Below are 19,999 nucleotides of genomic sequence, written 5' to 3' on the forward strand. Positions count from 1 at the left end.
AATATGATACTAAAATTGTGAAATATATTCAAAGAAATATCACATTGGCAATATTATCTACGAATCTATCGAAAAACCAACCCCACTTTGACTGAAAATTTCGAAATAGCCATGGGTGCATCCAGAGACGCTCAACGTTGGAGGAAAACGATGTAGAAAATTTACTGCAAGTACATGGCTATTGCGAGGTAGCAATTCCTACTTCAGTCAGCAATGATTTTACTCATTACCAGCGGTCAAGATAGTCGTCTGCTTGTAACAACATGACAAACAGGGGCACGTGCAGCATAGTTTTAAGGGTGTAATAGATGGTTTCCGTTTAAAGCCAACAACGTTTACATAATTGTAAATAGCATCACATTTTTCACAGTTATTGATATAAATTAATGGGTTATTCCATTCCAAACCATCCAATGGTGGTTGCATGACCACTTTCGAATTTTTTTATTTTTAGTACATACGTTTGTACATGTTTCCAGATATGAAAACCAATGTTCAAAAAATATTATCTTTAGTTCTCCTGGGGCAGCCATTTTTCAAACATGACTCATGGTGTTTATGCTCATGTAGCAGTTTACAGAAACCTTAATATCTCAAAAACCATTAGAGCTAGAGACTTGAAACGAAATTCATTTTATAGCTAATGAAGTATAATTTCTATGATATTCAAGTATGTTTTGCTAAAAATTGCATCCTAAGTACGAAAATTATGATGGAAATTTGGGTAACAATAGTTACAAATTTGGATTTTTAAGCCCGATGTTTTAAATGAAGGGGTTTAGTGTAAGGCTTGAAATTTTTTTTCATGTGTAGACTTACCTGCAGGTTGTCTGCAAATAAAATATCAGTGCTTAGAAACGCAAACCTTTTTTGCAGTATAGGCCCAAACATAGCCATTCATTGAATTTTGACAGTTTAACATATCTCAGATAGGTCCTCTTGAAAAATTCTGAAATTATACTTCATTAGCTACAAAATGAATTTTGTTTCAGGTCGCTCGCTTTAATAGTTTTTGAGATATCAAGGTTTCTGTAAACTGCTACATGAGCAAAAAAAGCCATGCCCCATGTTGGAAAAATGGCTGCCCCAGGAGAACTAAAGACAATATTTTTTTTGAACATTGGTTTTGATATCCAGAAACATGTACAAACTTATGTACTAAGAATGAAGATTTTCTAAAATGGTCATGCAACGAATTATTTTAAAATTGGTTGATTTGAGATGGAATGCCCTAATATGAATACATCTCCTTGTTAACTTTCGTAGCCCTTCCCTCAAGTTTGATGCGCAGTGTAAAAAGCATGCTTCCCAAGATTGTAAATTGTTATCAGTTGTAGCTCATTGCTATTCAACTCTCTGTCCCGGAAATGTCATAAACACGTCAAACCAAGATACTTCACTTTGCTCCAGCGTTGACGTTCCTGGAGGCGCCCAATAGTTTTCTTGAGATAATTGCAGGTATTAATTCACTGCTAAGAAATATTAAACTTTTAAGATAAAGTGTATCATGTCACGTTGGCTGCTTCAAAGAAACCCGTATATTACATCTTTTAACGGGTCAATTTGATTAGTGTGATAATGAATGATTTCACCGTAACTAAATGTATGCGGGTGACAACAAAATTCATTATCACTAATCAAACTGATTGCATAAAGGCTGTAAAATAGTGGTTCCATATCATCGTCCTTCGTATTCAACCTATTGTCCTTATTTTCAGAACCGAATATCCCAAAATCCTCCAACGTTCTTGACTTCCTCAGAAGCATGGAAGATGCTGGAATGTCCAGTGTGCTACTCCACCTTCGAGTCGCCGATAAGGATGTGTGCACAGGGGCACAGCATCTGCGACAGTTGCAGGGCAAAGTGCTCGCATTGCCCCGTGTGTCGAGGTCAATTCGCAGAAGCCAGGAACTACGCCTTGGAATCCTTGCTAAACGTCTCTTTGCCTTGTCCCAATCAGCGACATGGCTGCGAGAAGTTCGTAAACTCTGGGAATGTGGTCTCTCACAAATCCTTCTGCCTCTACAATCCTTTCGAGTGTCCAGTCGACGAGTGTAGATCACTTGTGGGTCTGGAAACTGTCGTAGAACACTTGCAGACGGAACACTCCATAAACCCGTCAGTGATACAGTGTCCCGATTCAACCACCGGTGTCAAATGGACATTGGAATCCAACTCCATAGGCGATCTTCATGTATTTCAGGTTTCCAATTGGGGTGCGTTCATTTATATGCAGAAAAGAGAGTTCTTGTATACCAAATATTGCTTGCTGTATGTCGGCACAAGAAAAGATTCCAGAAAATTTTGGTACAGACTTAATTTCGAAGGCAAATGTCTCCCCATCATCACCTTCACTGATAATGTCTACTCGATAACCCTGTCGTTTGATCATCTAAGAACAAATGGTAACTACTTCTTCACCGAGAAACACATGGTTGAAGAGAAGACTTTGTCGATTGATATACACAAAAGAAAATAAAATTGTCATGAACAGCTGTTTCGCACAGTACTTCAAAAGACTTAGTATATGTGTTTGGAAATTAAGATAAAAGCTACACCCAAACACATGAGCTGTTCTAAATTAGATGATAAGTTTGTTATCGTTTAAATATCAATATCGAGTAGATACATGGAATGTTGAAAATATCTTTGCGAATGTAATCATTTCATGTTATTGAGTTTTGATACACTAAAAATTGATCCGCTATAGATACTCGTATATATAAATAAGCATACACGTTTACCTTAGTTCAGTGGCGATTATTTGTGGTCAAACATTTGTATTTTTTATATTTAGCATAGTTTTCATTTTTCTTGGCTCATCGCAACGATGAAGATAAAACTATGAAATCGAAATGCGATAAGCACAAAGAAACATCCAGGAAACGGCCCTACTGGTGGCTTACAAGAGACAAGGAGGATTTGCAGATATTTTGCGAAACTTGAAAATCTTACCGTAAAATGAAACTAATTCTGTTGCATTAAATCGACCTGCCTATTCTTGAGATCTACTAATTACACAATCTTAATATGCTTCAAGTATTCGTTATGTCTTACGTCACAATGTTTAGCAGAACAAAATGGTTGTCGGCGTGTTGAATGATCATACTTCACCATTAGAGTAAGGATCAATGTTAGGTTTTGATTGAGCGACTTCTAGAACACTGCGTAAAATGTTTGGCAACACTTTCCAGGACATGACAAAAGTGAACGTTTTCAGGGACATAATGAACCACCTTTTCGCGAACTGATAGACCAGGGCAGGGGCAGCTCCACAATAACCTCAGAGCTGCAAATCCCCAAAGTATTTATGGAAATTATGCATGAACACTTACACTTTGCATTGCATAGCATGGGAAACATACTTAATTGTAATGGTCTATCAACAGATTCTGTGAATGTTAGTGACAATGGTTTCTTATTAGCATTCAATGTTAATTGGACATTGGTTAATGTACAATTAACATTGCATGCTCTATCAACAGATGTTCCTAGCAGGCAGTGGCGAAGCTTGGTCTTAAGGGGAAGGCAAGCAATGCAGTACTCCGAAAGAGTGGGAGAGGGGGTTGTTGTCCCAGTTTTTCTAGGAGAGAAAAAAAAAAAGGTAAAGTGCTCCCCTGTGCTTAGCACAACGCCATGAAGGCGTATAGGGGGTGTGGGGGTAACGCCCCACACTTTCTTGATCCGGTCGTGAGTGGGGGTGATGTGATCAGCATCACGCCCCTGACCGCCTTTACCCCCCAGGGTTTCCCCCAGGTACCCATGTTATTCGACGCTGGGTGGGCGCCGGGGCCGCTTCCATCGTTAGAAAAGTTCCCGGATTTGAACCGGCCGGGGATCGAACCCGGGACCTTGAGCATGGTAGTCAGACGCGTTACCGACTGAGCCACCGCGGCCACCTTTTCTAGGAGAGAAAGGGCATTTTAAATAATAATAATAATAATAATAATCCCCAATTCCTCTCTCAACAGCCATGCTTGTTAGTTCAAATTCTTGGTCACGTTATTGATATAACTTGCTATTACTTACAGTTTCCCGTACACAATTTGAAATATCCATGTTTGTTTTGGTAAATTCTCAGCACACCAAACAAAAGAGAACTCTTACTTGAACCACTCGTTTTTCCCACACAAATGGAAAATGTTCCGAAAAGCTCCGAAACTAACAGAAAAGTGATACCAACTTCGTTATAAAAATTATTATTCACGGTAGAATAAAATAACTGACTTGAAGCTTAAAATTATATGAAGCATTGGAATAATAAGTCATTAGAACAGGAATAAAATACGCCGGTTCTTTTTTTGACTATGTATCATATTAATAAAAATAGTATTTTGAGTTTGATAGCATTTAGGACTTAACGTTTTTGCTATTTGCAGGTCTCAGAAGAGTGTTTCATTGCTTTCTTGACATAAGTGTTATCGAAAAAACATCAGTTTATTGAATTTGTTTGTATGGAAACTCACGAAAAATATCGTGTAAATTATTTGGTAGTAGTTGTCAACACTGGCGTGGCGTTGCAATTTGAGATGAGAGAGTGTGAGGCAGACAATATTGTTACTCGCCTGGCCCCCCCACACTTTACTTCCGCACTCGAGGTTCGGTGCACTTCGTACTCGGCTCAGATTTGTCTAGGGGTATCTTTCTTTGTACGACAATGCACGTGGGTTGCTACAAGTCAACATAATTATATAATTAACTACAAGAGACAACGGAAAACCTTTTGCGAAACCTTTATGATCAGGGGGATAAATTACCTTGTCCAGCATGTGTGAAATTAAAAACGGAAATTTTGGATATTTTCTATAGTTTAATTAAAGTAAAATTTGAAGTATATACAAGTCGTATCCGAACGTTCATTTCTCTAATTATTTATCGGGCCAAAACTCTAATTTTGATGTTGGAATCTCTATTGTTTGTACCTGGATGCTTTACATTTCATGAATTACATCAGGAGTACGCTTGTCACAAGGTAGACTCGCGTTACTCCAAGAAACGTCTTAACAGGCGCGAGGCCGCCCGACGTGTACATTTCTCTACCTCCACGGTGACAAGGCACTAGGCTGCCCGGCGCACCGTAATTACTTCAAAATAACATCCAGTACAAACTACCTTTTTACCTGTAAACTGGACACCAAGGCACTAGCTTGCCCGGCAATCCAATCTCTTACAGCATCCGTTTCGGGAGACCTGTCCTCCGGTCCTAGCCGACCGAAGCAAAAAACAGCCTCTCCCTTCCAAGTCTCAGATCCAACAGCCGACCTCCCCTACTCTCATCTGGGAGTTTATATACGTTTGGTTGGCGTCTGTTGCCAACCGCCCTTCTTTCAAAATTTTTAATCTTTAACAGCTAAACTGCCCGCCTTTTCCTCTGAACGTTCGAAACACGAAGAAAGAACAGATAGCTACATGGTATTTATACATGGAATAATACGAATCTAAAAATGCATAATAAATTGATTTACACTAATCACACATATATATGTTTATACACTTGATTACACAATTAATTAACATATTAATAAATATTTCAATAAGAAAAAAAAAACACTGTTGCCCTGACACGGGGGCAGGGTAACAGATTCCCCCTCCCCAGCGTTACAATTCAATCTGAAATTTAAATTTCAGTCTGTGTGAATTGTCTTAAAGTCACTGAGAAAAGTTAAGCACTGTATCTGAAAAAGAAAAGTTCACTGATAACGTTATTTTCACTACACGTTAAAATTTCACTGCACTAACTATCCTATTTCCACACGGATTCTTCCTCCGGAATCCTGTAACCTCCTGGACATCTCGGTCATCTGGTCATCAGGACTGCTCCCAGGTGCAGACAGATTCAGCTCCTCCACCTTCCAAAGAACATGTCCGGCTCCCGCTCTAGGGTCGACTCAGCCTCCTCCTCGGTCCATCCGAAGAACCTCCGGCTCCTTAGTCCCCTAGTCCTTGCGTCTGGGACATCCGCGGTACTCGGTTCGACTCCTGCCGAATTTCAGCTTCAAATGCTTTCAAAAGTTCTATCGTTCGATCACACGACCCGACTTTAAAATGGCTTTCTAATTTTTCCATCTATAAGGAAACTTTCTTTCCCTTCCTTTTCCGGGCATCGAACTGCCATCCTTCAGCATTCTCTTACGGATGAAATTCTCATGTCTTCATGTTGACAATTGTCAACACCCTTTATCGGCAAAAGGTTGACATAACATAAAATACAACAGTCCATAATTTTAAATCTTACATTCACATGAAATAAATTTACCAGAACTCAAATGTGTAGCGACAATAAATCAGGAACTTAATTAACTGTACAAACAAGAAGTCGGTCACTCGGCTTCCTTTTCATCAATTTTCACAGCCCTTCTACCCCCTCCCCTTGAGATGGATTCTCAGGGTAGAATTTAGGGACGAGTGCTTTCCCTCACACTTCTCAAATTTCTTCTCGGAATGACCTTCAGCTGGTCAACGTTAGCTAGAACTCTCTTTCCCTCACCCTCCTTCTCCAAAACAACATTATTTGGAGTAGTGAATTTCAGAATTCTGTAGATCCCTTTGAATTTCGGGAAAAAGCACGCAGTTTGCTTGTTAATAGCAGACGAAATTCTATGCTCTTGAACCAGTACTCGATCTCCGACACGAAGATTAACCCTTCTTCTGCCCTTATTGTAGGCCCTTGACGCCTTTTGCCTCGTATTTTCCTCTTTTTCTCTTGCAGATTCGAAAGCCGCGCCCATTCTTTCCTTTAACTGTATGACGTAATCCATCTGTCTCTCCGCCGTGACGTCTTCCCCGGTTCCATCTTCCCTCTGAAGCTCCATTTTCCGAGTGTCATGCGGTGTGTACAAATCACGTCCAAAGAACAAAAATGACGGCTTCAATCCAGTCATCGAATTCGTTGCATTATTAATGGCAAAACTTATCGCGTCCAAGTTTTCAGCCCACGAGGAGTGTTCTCTGCAGAACTTCCCAAGTGCTTGCTTGATTATCTTAATCGCTGCTTCTGATTTATTTCCCTTCGGTCTATACGGCGTAATATAGACCGGCTTGCAATTCACAGAACGCAACGTTTGTGAATACAGTTTGCTTCGAAATACACTCTGGTTGTCACTGACAACGTATTTCGGGAACCCTGATTGAAAACAGTACTTCAAGAATGCTTGCGAGATCGTCCTCGCCGTTGTAGTTCTAAGCGGTGTCAAACTAATGTGCCTTGAGAACTCATCTTGAATGACTAAACAGTACTTGTATCTCCCTTTCGTACTTGTAGGCAGTGGTCCAAAAATGTCCAGAAACACTTTGTATCCAGGCGCAGTAGATTTCCTCGAGTTCATAAATCCCATCTTTCTGCTGTTGTCAGGATTATACTGAAGACAAGTGGTACAACTTTTGCAATAGTTACTGACATCTTTGACTACTCCGTCCCAAGAATAATTCTCTAGGACCTTAAACAATGTCTTTCCATGTCCTAAGTGCGCAGATAATAAATCATCATGCGAAGATTTAAGTACTTCACTCTTCAACTTCTCTGGTACCCACAGCTTCAATCTGGAACTAAACGGTGGATAAAGTCCAGTGTTTTCGTCAACGAAACGGTAAAGCAGTCCATCATCGTCGAGACAGGAATGTTGTAGATAAAAGTCAAATTTTCTCTTCTCTCGAGAATCCTTTATTTCAACTTCTTCTCCATTTAAACATCCAATTAATTTCGACAAGGAAGGATCACTCTGTTGTTCTCCTTTCCACATATCTTTATCATTAAGATCTACGGGCGGCGAAGTTTCTGTCTGTCCGTCCGTCTGTCTTCCATTTACAGTGTTGCCAGCTGCATCTGTAAACATCGCTTCCGTTTTCCTTTTCTGTTTCCGGTCGAATTTCTGACACACTTTGCCTTCGACTTTAGGAATATCATGATGTTCCATTATCGTCCCATCAGGCATCTCTAATCTGAAATATCCTTCAGGCTTGATATCCTCTATCGGATAATTCTCTTCTGCATCCGAAGATCCAATGTAATTCTCCCTCTCAGAGAATCCTGCTTCGATCCTCGACAAGTAGTCAACCGCTGTGTTATTTCTACCGGCAATGTATTTTACTGTAACTGGAAACCTGGTCACCCTGTTTATCATTCTGTTTATGTGGCTCGGAATGTGAGAAGATTTCAAGATATCCACGAGCGCAGAATGGTCAGTGTAAGCTATCACTTCCGGTGCTTGCAGAAAGTAATATTCAAATTTCTCCAGACCCATGGTCAACGCAAATAACTCTTTCGCTGTGACAGAATAAGAACGCTGAGTTTCAGACAGCTTCTTACTCCCAAATGCAACAGTCTGCAATTTTCTCGTTTTGTCGTCCTCCTGAGCGACGATATAGCCAAGCGCTATGTCAGAGCAGTCTACAAACAAGTGAAACGGTTTCGAAACGTCAGGAATCTTGAGATCAGGACTATTTACAATTGCATCCTTCATCTTCTGCAAACTCTCTTCTTGTTCTTTTCCCCAACAAAATTTCCTATTCCCTTGTAACAAGTCTGTGATCGGTTTGGATATCTTTGCTTGGTCCTTTATGAAATCCGACAGAAAATTTAAGAAGCCTACTAGTCTCCTAACCTGCTTGATATTTCTCGGGCGCTGCAATTGCTCTGCTTGTTTCCTCTTACTTTCCGCACAAGATATGGTATTTTCTGAAATTGTAAACCCAAGAAAATCAATTTTCTTTCTGAAGAGACGTGACTTTCGATAACTAAACGTCAGTCCTTTGTCTTTCATCTTTCCCAGGACAGAATCCAACACTCTCAGTTGTTCTTCCTCGGTAGCGTTTGCAATCACTACGTCATCATAATAACATATTGCATCAGTTTGATAATGCTCTCCTAGCGTCTTCTGCATCAGTTCCGCAAGGTGAAAAGGTCCACTACGACAGCCATAAAATAACCTTTTGTATCTAAACGTTCCCATTTCTGTCAAGAAACCTGCATATTTTCTTGTATCTTCAGAAATCTGCATATTTGCAAATGCAAACGGAATATCAAGAACTGTAAATATAGTTCCCCCAGAAAGCTTACATATTGTCGACCTAATATCAGGTATTTCTCTACGTCTAGCCTCCAATCTCTTATTCAAGCCTTTGCTGTCGATGATCACTTTACATGTGTTATCTCTCTTCACATGGAGAATAGGCGGTGAAAGATAATCTGTGTCACCCCTTTCAATGATCCCGTCTTCAAGCATCTGCTCAACAGCCTGATTCATTAATTTCCTCTTTTGCTCAGAAAGTGGCCTAGGTTTCGCTCGGAACGGCTTCTCGTTATTCACATCCAAACGAACCTCGTAATCCTTTGCTAATCCCGGTTTATCTTGAAAAACATCAATATGCCGTCTCAGTATGGCAATCAATTTCGGCTTGTTTTCCTCTGAGATATCGGTACCCTCCATCAGCATGGCAATCCTTCTCTCTTCGTCAACCCCCTCCTCTTTGATGTCGCTGCTACGTGTCTCCGCTCCGCAAGCAGAAACGTTCTCTCGGACTCCTTCGACTCCATCCGTGGTCGAACCCAGTCCCCTAGAACCAACAGCATCAACGCTGTCACGTGTCGGCGGCGAATCAAAAGGCACGATTTTCGAAAGATCAGGCTCAATTGCCCACCCGTTACGATGAATCATGGGTACAAGTCCCAGCTTAGCCATTAATGTCCTTCCCATTAACATTTCATGATTAGCACTAGATAACACAAATATCTGATCCCGAGCCTTGTGTCCGTGAAACTTAATATTCACGTAAGCGCTCCCCAGAGATTCCACATTTCCTTCCGCAAGTATTACTTTAGTTTTGTAACCCTTCAATTTCACTCCATTTGTCTTCATTTTCTCGAAGACCTCCAAAGACACAAAGTTATTGGACGACGCCGTATCAATACATGCGTGTACTTCCACGTTAGCCACGTTGCATAAAACGATAGGTTCCCTTACGTCTTTTACATTTACATTGTGACGTGAAAAATTTTCCTTCCGCGTAAAATTTGCAGTTTCCACGCCACGAACTTGACAAATTCGTGGCGACTCTACGAGTTTTTTGTTATTTCATTCCCACGTTCATTTATCTTGTTTTCCCTATGGTGATTTGAAGCTCTGCAACCTTTCTGTCCACAAGTGTAGCATAATTTATTTCTCTGGCAATTTTCCTTCGAAAAGCGGTCCTGTTTGTTTTCATCCCTCACCGCAAGCCGCGAGGGTGGAGGGCGTGAAACCACATGTTCAACCCTCAAGCGCTCGACTTTCGGGCGGTCAAAACCAATGCTCACAGGGTCCAAGAAAATATCAGATTTCTTTCTCCCCCTTTCCTCTTCGCATTCCTGGTTAAATGACTTTCTCAAAGACCAGCTGTAAATTTCGTCTTCCGAAACGAAAGATTTGAATCTCTGCCTTTCCAAAAACTCCGCTTGTAGCTCTAGGGCGTACTCGCTCAATTCTCTCATAGAAGTGAATGTCTTGTTGTACAAATAATCCCTAAATACCGGATTGCAGTGCGACTTCACAAAGTCAATTCTCTCCTGTGCAGAAGCCGAATTCCTTATCCTACTAAAATGGCTGTCAACCTTGCGAACGTATTCCGCCAATCCCTCGTTAGCAAGTTGAAACCTCTGAGACAAAAATAACTCTGCTTCTCTCTGATAATCCAATCCATGAAAAGCCTGCAAGAATTTATGCCTGAATTGTGAAAAATCACCGAACGGTTTCGTGAACAAAAACCACTCCCTCGCTTCATTTCGCAACGAAAGAGGAATAAACTGCTTCAGAAGATCATCTTCAGCAATTTTCAGCGTTCTCGCGTAATCTTGAATCCTATCCAGATACGAAAAAGCATCTTCCTTCCCTACATTTCCCTCAAATGTCGGAAGCGGCAAACGAATTTCCTCCGTTGTCACTCTCGGAACGCACCTCTGTTCCTCAACAACAGAAAGTTCTGACGCGGTCGTGCTGGACCTACTCGAGTTACCAAGCGACATTCTTGTAACTTCCCCTTTTCTGTTTCGCAAGATCATCGGTTCGATCCTCGTCCGTTTCTCTCCTTAACTTTCAAATAAAAATCTCGTTCAATATCCTACGACACACCTTCAAAAAAAATAAGTTCAATCGCGGACAGAGCCCCCAAATAATTATGTTACTCGCCTGGCCCCCCCACACTTTACCTCCGCACTCGAGGTTCGGTGCACTTCGTACTCGGCTCAGATTTGTCTAGGGGTATCTTTCTTTGTACGACAATGCACGTGGGTTGCTACAAGTCAACATAATTATATAATTAACTACAAGAGACAACGGAAAACCTTTTGCGAAACCTTTATGATCAGGGGGATAAATTACCTTGTCCAGCATGTGTGAAATTAAAAACGGAAATTTTGGATATTTTCTATAGTTTAATTAAAGTAAAATTTGAAGTATATACAAGTCGTATCCGAACGTTCATTTCTCTAATTATTTATCGGGCCAAAACTCTAATTTTGATGTTGGAATCTCTATTGTTTGTACCTGGATGCTTTACATTTCATGAATTACATCAGGAGTACGCTTGTCACAAGGTAGACTCGCGTTACTCCAAGAAACGTCTTAACAGGCGCGAGGCCGCCCGACGTGTACATTTCTCTACCTCCACGGTGACAAGGCACTAGGCTGCCCGGCGCACCGTAATTACTTCAAAATAACATCCAGTACAAACTACCTTTTTACCTGTAAACTGGACACCAAGGCACTAGCTTGCCCGGCAATCCAATCTCTTACAGCATCCGTTTCGGGAGACCTGTCCTCCGGTCCTAGCCGACCGAAGCAAAAAACAGCCTCTCCCTTCCAAGTCTCAGATCCAACAGCCGACCTCCCCTACTCTCATCTGGGAGTTTATATACGTTTGGTTGGCGTCTGTTGCCAACCGCCCTTCTTTCAAAATTTTTAATCTTTAACAGCTAAACTGCCCGCCTTTTCCTCTGAACGTTCGAAACACGAAGAAAGAACAGATAGCTACATGGTATTTATACATGGAATAATACGAATCTAAAAATGCATAATAAATTGATTTACACTAATCACACATATATATGTTTATACACTTGATTACACAATTAATTAACATATTAATAAATATTTCAATAAGAAAAAAAAAACACTGTTGCCCTGACACGGGGGCAGGGTAACAATATCCAGCTGTTCTGCAGATTCCAGTGCTCTCCAGCGCCGGGGACAACATGTTTATCTGCACGTTTTACAAATCGTGAAAGTTAAAGTAATGCTTTAAAGTATGTTTACGTGGAATTGGAACAGTTATAATGATTTATTTCAATAATTCTGTGTTTATAATAAAGCAAATATCCATCTTCGATATCGTGTTAACACTTATATGCTTTCTGCTAGTAGTGTCTGCTGTCTGCTTGGCTCGTGTGTTTTCGAGAAGCCGAAAAGCTCCGAAAAGCAGAGCTTTTATTAGTGGTTTGGGGACCGTACCTTCACCAGCATCTACCCTTCGCCATATGATACTTCAGAAGCGTTGGTTTCCCGCGCAGTGGCTGCAAGCAGAGAGTTTGGTGCTTGCCAACGGGCTGCTGAGAGAGTTTGCGGCCGTAAAATTTCGCGAAATCGAGTGCGATAGAAACTAAATAAGGCACTCAACATTAAATACATTAAATACTATTTTAATAGTGCAAGCAGTGCTTGCATTGCTTGTACTATATCTTCGCCACTGCTAGCAGGAATTTACTATGAGACCTCGCCAGTGTCGTGTTAACCTTTACTCCTTCCATTTTCCTTGCTTTACCACTGTAGTGCTAATGTTGCTGCCTCTATAATACAATCGTTCGAAATGGGACAGAATGCTTGCTAATATTCGTCAGTACAGTGCATGATGGGTGTTGATGCTCATTCAAAATGGATGGAATTTGAAACTTTTAGAATGTTCTTCTATGTACAAGAATCTAATGTAAACTCAGGGATGTGCAAAGAAGTCGAAAGTAGGACTACAGCAAAACCTCTACCCACAGATAAAAGTATTACAGTTTATCTGTGATTGTGAACAGAAATATAGAAAATACAATCAGAATAAATGTACGCAGATTTGCATTGTAAAATAGTGAGGTCGCTCGTATCTCACCTGCTTATATTTGGGATGATTCACATAATGAACATATTTACTTGAATATACGTACACAAGACGTTCGGAAAGCTTAGCTAAAGTATGCTTTCAGTCTACATAATACGCAATTCTAAAGAATTATGGAAGAAGTTAAATGTATTGGGAGTAAACCGGAAAGAATCAGATAACACAAATATTGACATTTCAGAAAATTAACTTAATGATCATCTTTGTACACTACCGACATTATACCATACAACTAAGACAAATACAATTAAAGATATAAATTCCTCGGCATCACATTTTGTTCAAAATTTTCTCTGTATGTCGTCCAGAAGGATGAGGTAGAAACTGCAATTAATAAAATAAAAGGTAATGCAGAAGGAACTGACGATATCTCTTCTACCATAGTTAAAAAAAAAACTGCCAGCCATATAATTGAATATGTCACTGATATTACCAAGGTATTAACTCTTTACTCACCTCTGGTATTTACATCATTATGGAAATTAACATTTATGTTCGAGCACTTCCTACAATATCACATGTGATCAATGCTTCGGATTATAGACCAATTAGTGTTCAGTCTACCTTATCAAAAGCCCTAGAATATGCTGCCCATAGATAATTTAATAAACATAAATAAGGAAATCAAAATCAATACGGATCCTCAAGAGAAGATTGAGAGGAAGTTTTGTTGAATGATGCTGAATTATGTTGATTCTTGGTTTCGGTGTATAATTAATACACGTTTAACAAAAATAATTATTTATCATGGCCTGCTATGTACAGGGTGCTGAAAAGTTCGTGGCCAGATCATGTTCCCAAACGATTTGAAGACAAGTTCCAAAAGTCAGAGAATTAATCTTTCTCTAATTGTATAAAGCTCCAGCATTTATTTATGTAAACACGGAAATGGTGAGAAACTTTGCTGGTATCGGTGATATTATATTGTGGTGTAAGTCTACATACTTTATTGCGCGAAATTGCTTGAGAGATACTTTTTAGCTTGACAAGAGTGCATTTTGAGGAGTTTTATGTGTTGAAGTGCTTGAAACATTCAGATCAAAGCAAACCCCCTTCAGTGATTTGAAATTGGGAAACTTTAATTGCGTGGCATATGTGAAAATGCACTATTGTCGCATTTTTTCAAATGTTCTGTGATGACAACTACTTTAAATAGTATCAAGATGTGACGCAATAAGTTTTGTGTGGATGTCATTGGTTTTAAACTTCTCGAGAAATACACACTTGTTCAAACTCTAGTTTCTCCATTAGCTTCGTCCACATGCCGAAGCAAGCAATCCCAAGCAAAGCAGTACCAAAATCTCTCACCAGATGTCAACACTGCGGATTCCTTACAAGCAAATTTTCATCCTGCTACTCACCTCGTCCGTAAGATATCATGGTAACTGCTGCGCTGCATCCAACCCTCTCCTTTGACCCAGCTTTCCTAAAAAGAAAAAAAAATAAGAGGATAGTGAATTAAAATATTGGATAGTAACACATAAATCAAGATTCCCAATTACAATTTCTCGCATGTTCTACGCCTATCCGTAGAACATTTCCAAACCAGGTATCCTGGATTTGTTGCCAGCAAGCAGCACATAGCTTTTTTCGTATTGCTCTTTTTATTTATTTACTTGTTATTTATTTTTATTAAACATTAATTTGTTAGAATTGAAGATCGTTGAAAACCTCTTACCTCCTTTATTATTATTAATTTTATTATTATTCACCAAAGATTTGAAATATTGAAAAATAATATCAAGGACGAACGATAATTGCGCATTGAGAAGACATGATAAAATTTCTGAAAGCATGATAATCATGGACTACAAAATAACGAGTAAAATATTCAAATTCAACCTCTGCATTTGCGCCATTAGTGATGGTTAATTCGCCTGGTAATATCTGTGTATCACATCGATCTTACCGGGATATAAGGGGTGACCCTTCCACGTAGTACATCCATTGTCAACCTCACTTCCACGCAGTGGAGACTCGTGCCTTTTTTAAGGTGTAGGAAGTTATGGTAAACAGACCGAGGAAAGACTTTGAAAATGCGTTCAATTAAACAGGCACACGCATCACTTGTACTGTCGTTCCATTTAGCTGCAACACTGTACCCACTTTTGAGTGGATCAAGCTGATTGGTTCGACCAATTATACGTTTACGTATGATACGTTTATCTGTGGTTCGACGTTTGTGGAGTCCTCCCAGCCTGTCGTCGTGTGTTTTGCCAATCCCGTGATAAGAATATTGCTTCTTCAACTCTTAAATTATGCTAAATGCAACTAATTATGTAGTTTTGAGTTCAATTTATGCAGCTATATTGGAGTTGTGAACTTAGTTTATCCATTATTTACTATAGTTAAGCAACATTTGAGAATTTCGCACATCAAATCAATTGCAATGGATCAAACAACCAATTAAATGGACTCAGTATAGTGCTTGGAAAAGTTGGAGAAAATTCATGATTGGGAACGGCGGCTCATGTTTCATTTGTGACCTCCAACTTTCTACAGATTTACTTTCATAAAATGTTCACCTACTAACTCAGGGAGGATAAAGAAAAGATGAAATATATTTCCTCAAAGTGTCTTCCATTGAATTCAATTTAGTTGTCTCTCAGGAACGCGCGTTTAGAGATGATGCTAGATTTTACCATTATGCCAAACACAGGGTGCTAGGTGGCAACGAAGTTCATATTATACTAGGTTTAGAACCATAACGCTAGGGTTGGCATCACTGAATGATGAAGGGAGTGCTTCTTCCTCGCTGGATCATTTAACTGAGCAAAGACTCTCATTTCGAAGAAACATTCACGTATTTTAAATTATTTATATATATATACACACACACACACAGCGAGAGAGAGATCGGTTTGTAATAGGGATGGTATTGAGATCATTGTACAATCATGGACATTTCTGGGTTATAACAATCTCATTGGGAGACAATGGAGCGTGTGTCACAATTAAACGTTTGACCCATTTTAGGGGCCGCAGCTCAATCTCCCCCCGGGGGCAGCTTCAACGCGATTCACATCGACGCGCGGAGTATTCTCAACTCTTGAGACATTTGCAGACGCCTATCTCGTTGGCTAATCCCGACGATGAGGATGAGTGATGATGAAATTGAAACGTCCAGGCCGGGATTCGAACCCGGTACCTCTGGCGTAGAATTAATTATGTACAACGTCTCTCAAAAGTTTTAGGACAACGACATTTTAAACTAGGCAACCCAATTTACACAAGGCGTTGGTGGGTTGCATGTAGAGTTAGGCTCAATTTCAGGGTTGCCACATTCACATTAGGTATTTATAAAATACGCGAAAGAAAGATATCCAAATATTATTGCATAAAACTAGAAAAAAATCAGTATTTCATTTGTTGCAATACTCTCATAAAGAAACAACATCGATTTTCTAGTATTTCATTGTTGATGAGTCTACACAAAGGAAAAGTGGAGAGAGGAAACGAAAGGGAACCAAGGAGAGGAGAAAAGAGAAAGCAAAATGAGAAGAGGAAAAGTAAAGAAGGGAAGGAAATAGAGGACGGAGGAAGTGGATAGGAGAAGTAATGAGGAGAAAGGAAAAAGATGCGAGAAGAGATGAGGCAAATGGAGCAAAGAGGAGAGAAGAGAGGAAGGAAAGCTAGGTGATAGAAGAGGAGGAGACGAGAAGAGGAGGAGACGAGAAGAGGGGAGTGGAGAGTAGAGTAAAAGAGAGAAAGAGAGAAGAACGAGAAGATGAGGAGAACAGTGCCGTGGAGTCGGAAATATAAGACAGGAGAGGAGATAAGAGGAGTGGATAAGAGTGGGATGGAGACAAGAGGCGAGAAAAGTAGGGAAGGCGGTATGAGATGAAAATAGAGGAGAAGGACGGGAGAGAAGAAGGAGAAGGAGAAGTTGAGAAGAAGAAGTTAAGAACAGAAGGGACTGGAGACGAGAGAAGAGAAGGGGTAGTTGCAGAAAATACGTCTCGGCGTCAAGAACTGATGCATTGATAAAATTATCGACATGAAACATTCATTAACATTTTATAATGTATTGGAGAATGTATTAGATCGGTGCGAAAATCCTTTTGGCCGAGTTCAGAGCAAGATAAAATTTTCCACGTAAGATCTTTGATTTTACGTGCGATTATACCACTAAAAACGTGAATGTATTATCCAATTTTTCTCCTCTTCTCGGTTCGTTGAAATTGAGATTTTGTTATTTAACATTTCCCCTCCCCCCATCGTTAATTCCAAACTGAATCATTCCGTTTCATACGGCGTGGACAATGAACGCAATGGGATATGTCTAAAACGTACGAAAAGTTTCTGCCACCGGAGGGGTTTGAACCTACGACCATGAGATTATCAATCCTTAACGGTAACCACTACCCCCACAAGCTTTCGCTACTGAACACAGGTAGAAGGAGCTGATCAATGTGAAATGCAGATCCATCCCCCCTCCTACATGTCATGTGCAACGAATACTTGTTTGTAACAAAGAAAACGAAGGTAATACGACTCGGCGAAAAACATTCAATGGAGAATTGCACATGATGGAAACTTTTCAGTCGATATTTGTGGAGCTATCTTTGCATTGAACTCGAGTGGAAAAAGGGGTAATATTAGTGTGTCCTGAATTGCCACAAATATAAATGGTTATTTCATTAATATTTGTCAATGTCTTTGAAGCAGAACACAATTATCGTTAGAGTATCATAATTCAAGATCTGATACGTGAAAATATCCCTTTGATCGTGTGTCAATTCATTTATTTGTTTATTTTTTTTAGCAAATTCCAGATGTAGAACAATGTAACCACTTACACTACTATTACAAATAATATCACCTTGCTCTTTTTTAATAGAAGGAGAATTAAACAAAAGAGAACACCTGTATGGAGGATCGAACCTGGGACCGCTTGCAGCCCTTATCATTTCATTCAATTTTCAATTTCAGGACTTTTCAGGACAGACAATCACAAACATCCATGCCCGAGCCGGCATTCGAACCCGGTACCCCCGGCGTCGTAGCGCGATGTGCTAACCACTCCACCACGGGGGCGGACACCACTACACCACGTCTTACCTTCCGTTGAATCAACAATGTTTAAGTATTCTGTTCCTCCAATATTGTAAATGTCCTTGGATATACACGTAGTTGAATTTTACTTTAATTTTGAATTGTTTCTTGTCGTATAGCAGCTATCTTCGAGAATATATTTTGGAAGTGATGAAGAAAAACATGAATATTGGTAGTTGTTGTGAAAATGCTAGTTACTTCTTCTAACTTATTATGTTGATTAGACATTATTAATGAAAAATATCTTGAGCCTTGAACATTGCAGGGCGATGTTCTCTTCTTGTGATACTGCAACATACGAAATGCTTGTTTTCTGACTCAAGTCTCGTGTCCAGAACAGTCTTATGAAATGTATTTGCTGTTACGTACGGTAACACGAAATAATTACAGCGTTTGCAAAAACGTTTGCGAACTGTCAAATGTGCGAGACGTTATACGTAAACAGGCGGAAAATTGTATTCATAAAATCACATCACATTTGACAGTGTTAGTCAATAGAGAGTCGTGGAACAGTGTGTTAAGGTGTTGGATTAAATCCTTCTTATTTTACTATTTCGAAGAACAACAATTTTTAAGGTAGAACAACAGTCATTCCGTTCCGCTTTTTATTGCTTATAAATTCTTACACATTCCTTTAATTGATTTAAAGAATAAATAAAAGTATTGCTTGCTTTTCTCTCATGGGCCTAGACAGTGGAATTATGCCTGAAAAGTTCCTGAAAGCTCAGATTGGTTAAACCGTTTATTGACAATCGTAACTTTTCGTTTAATAGATAATATTTGGTTTTATACGACGGGAGAACATTGGTGCAATTTCCTTTCTTGCTCTTTTGAGATAATATACAGGGTGTTTCTAAAGGTCGTTTACAACGCTTGGGAGGTGATTCCTCACACGAAAACAAGCAAAAAGTCTAAGTTCCATTTTTACGACTGAGGCTTCGTTTCCGAGATAGGAGCCTCGCAAAAGGTGACAAAGTGAAAGTTACACCTAACTGGGACGAATACTATAACAGATAGAGAGGCGGTTACAAGGGAATCATAAAGGAATCGTATGTGCTCAGTCCGGAAGTCACTATGAAAAGTTCACTGCACGCATGCGCAATGGAGTCCTCAAAGGAATTGGGGATTTCCAGCAAGAACAATACATGGAAAGGGTATGTAACGCAGCAAGAAGGACCGTGACAATGAGAAATGCGTTCAAGACAACACATCCCGACCTCAAACATCAAAACATGAGCACCGAACACAAAATCCAAAAAGTTGAGCACGGTTGCATACCCCAGTTACACGCGAGGAATGAACGAATCATGTCATGTGGCATACGAGAGACACATTACTCCACCAGGAGGAGGGAAAGAAAAACACAATATCAGATGATTACGACAACGTGTATTTTTACACGCAACAACTACGTAACATCCCCCCCCCCACACACACAACAAACAATATCTTACGCACAGACAGTCCGTGTCACTGTACACCAACTGAAGATGTCACTTTCACCACACAAAGGGGGTGGGGAGCAACACCAAGAGTGTTCTCACTGAGATTTGCTGAGGGCAATAATCACAGATGGTTTTCAAAATGTCTGCCGTTTACTTCTACGCAGAGATGACAGCGACGAATCAAGGATTGTCGAGTACGAGCAAACAAGCCAGGTGTATCTGCTACCGTCCCGGCAGCGACGTTGATGCGAGCAACGAGGTCCTCAGCTGATGTGACAGGTGTCGTATACAAGGGTTTTCATTTCTCCCCAGAAGAAAAAATCGAGAGGGTTGAGATCTGCCGACCTCGGTGGCCAAGGCACAGACT

The 19,999-nt window shown here is 40.0% G+C and overlaps 2 protein-coding genes across 2 annotated transcripts in view; one reads left to right on the forward strand and one right to left on the reverse strand.

Moving 5' to 3' along the window:
• Positions 1-14,514, reverse strand: part of LOC145985281 (E3 ubiquitin-protein ligase SIAH1A-like) — a 166,702-nt gene extending 152,188 nt beyond the window's left edge. The window contains exon 1 of the mRNA XM_083119104.1: positions 14,494-14,514. The gene's annotated coding sequence lies outside the window, so the exon portion shown is untranslated. The remainder of the gene's footprint in view (positions 1-14,493) is intronic.
• LOC145985280 (uncharacterized) overlaps positions 1-19,999 on the forward strand; it is a 40,643-nt gene that overhangs the window by 3,428 nt on the left and 17,216 nt on the right. Inside the window, exon 3 of the mRNA XM_083119100.1 lies at positions 1,719-2,217. Within this exon, the coding sequence (XP_082975226.1) occupies positions 1,719-2,217 (499 nt within the window). The remainder of the gene's footprint in view (positions 1-1,718; positions 2,218-19,999) is intronic.

The sequence above is a fragment of the Lepisma saccharinum genome, chromosome 3 (genome assembly GCF_977018435.1).
Source record: "Lepisma saccharinum chromosome 3, izLepSacc3.1, whole genome shotgun sequence".
NCBI lineage: Eukaryota > Metazoa > Arthropoda > Insecta > Zygentoma > Lepismatidae > Lepisma > Lepisma saccharinum.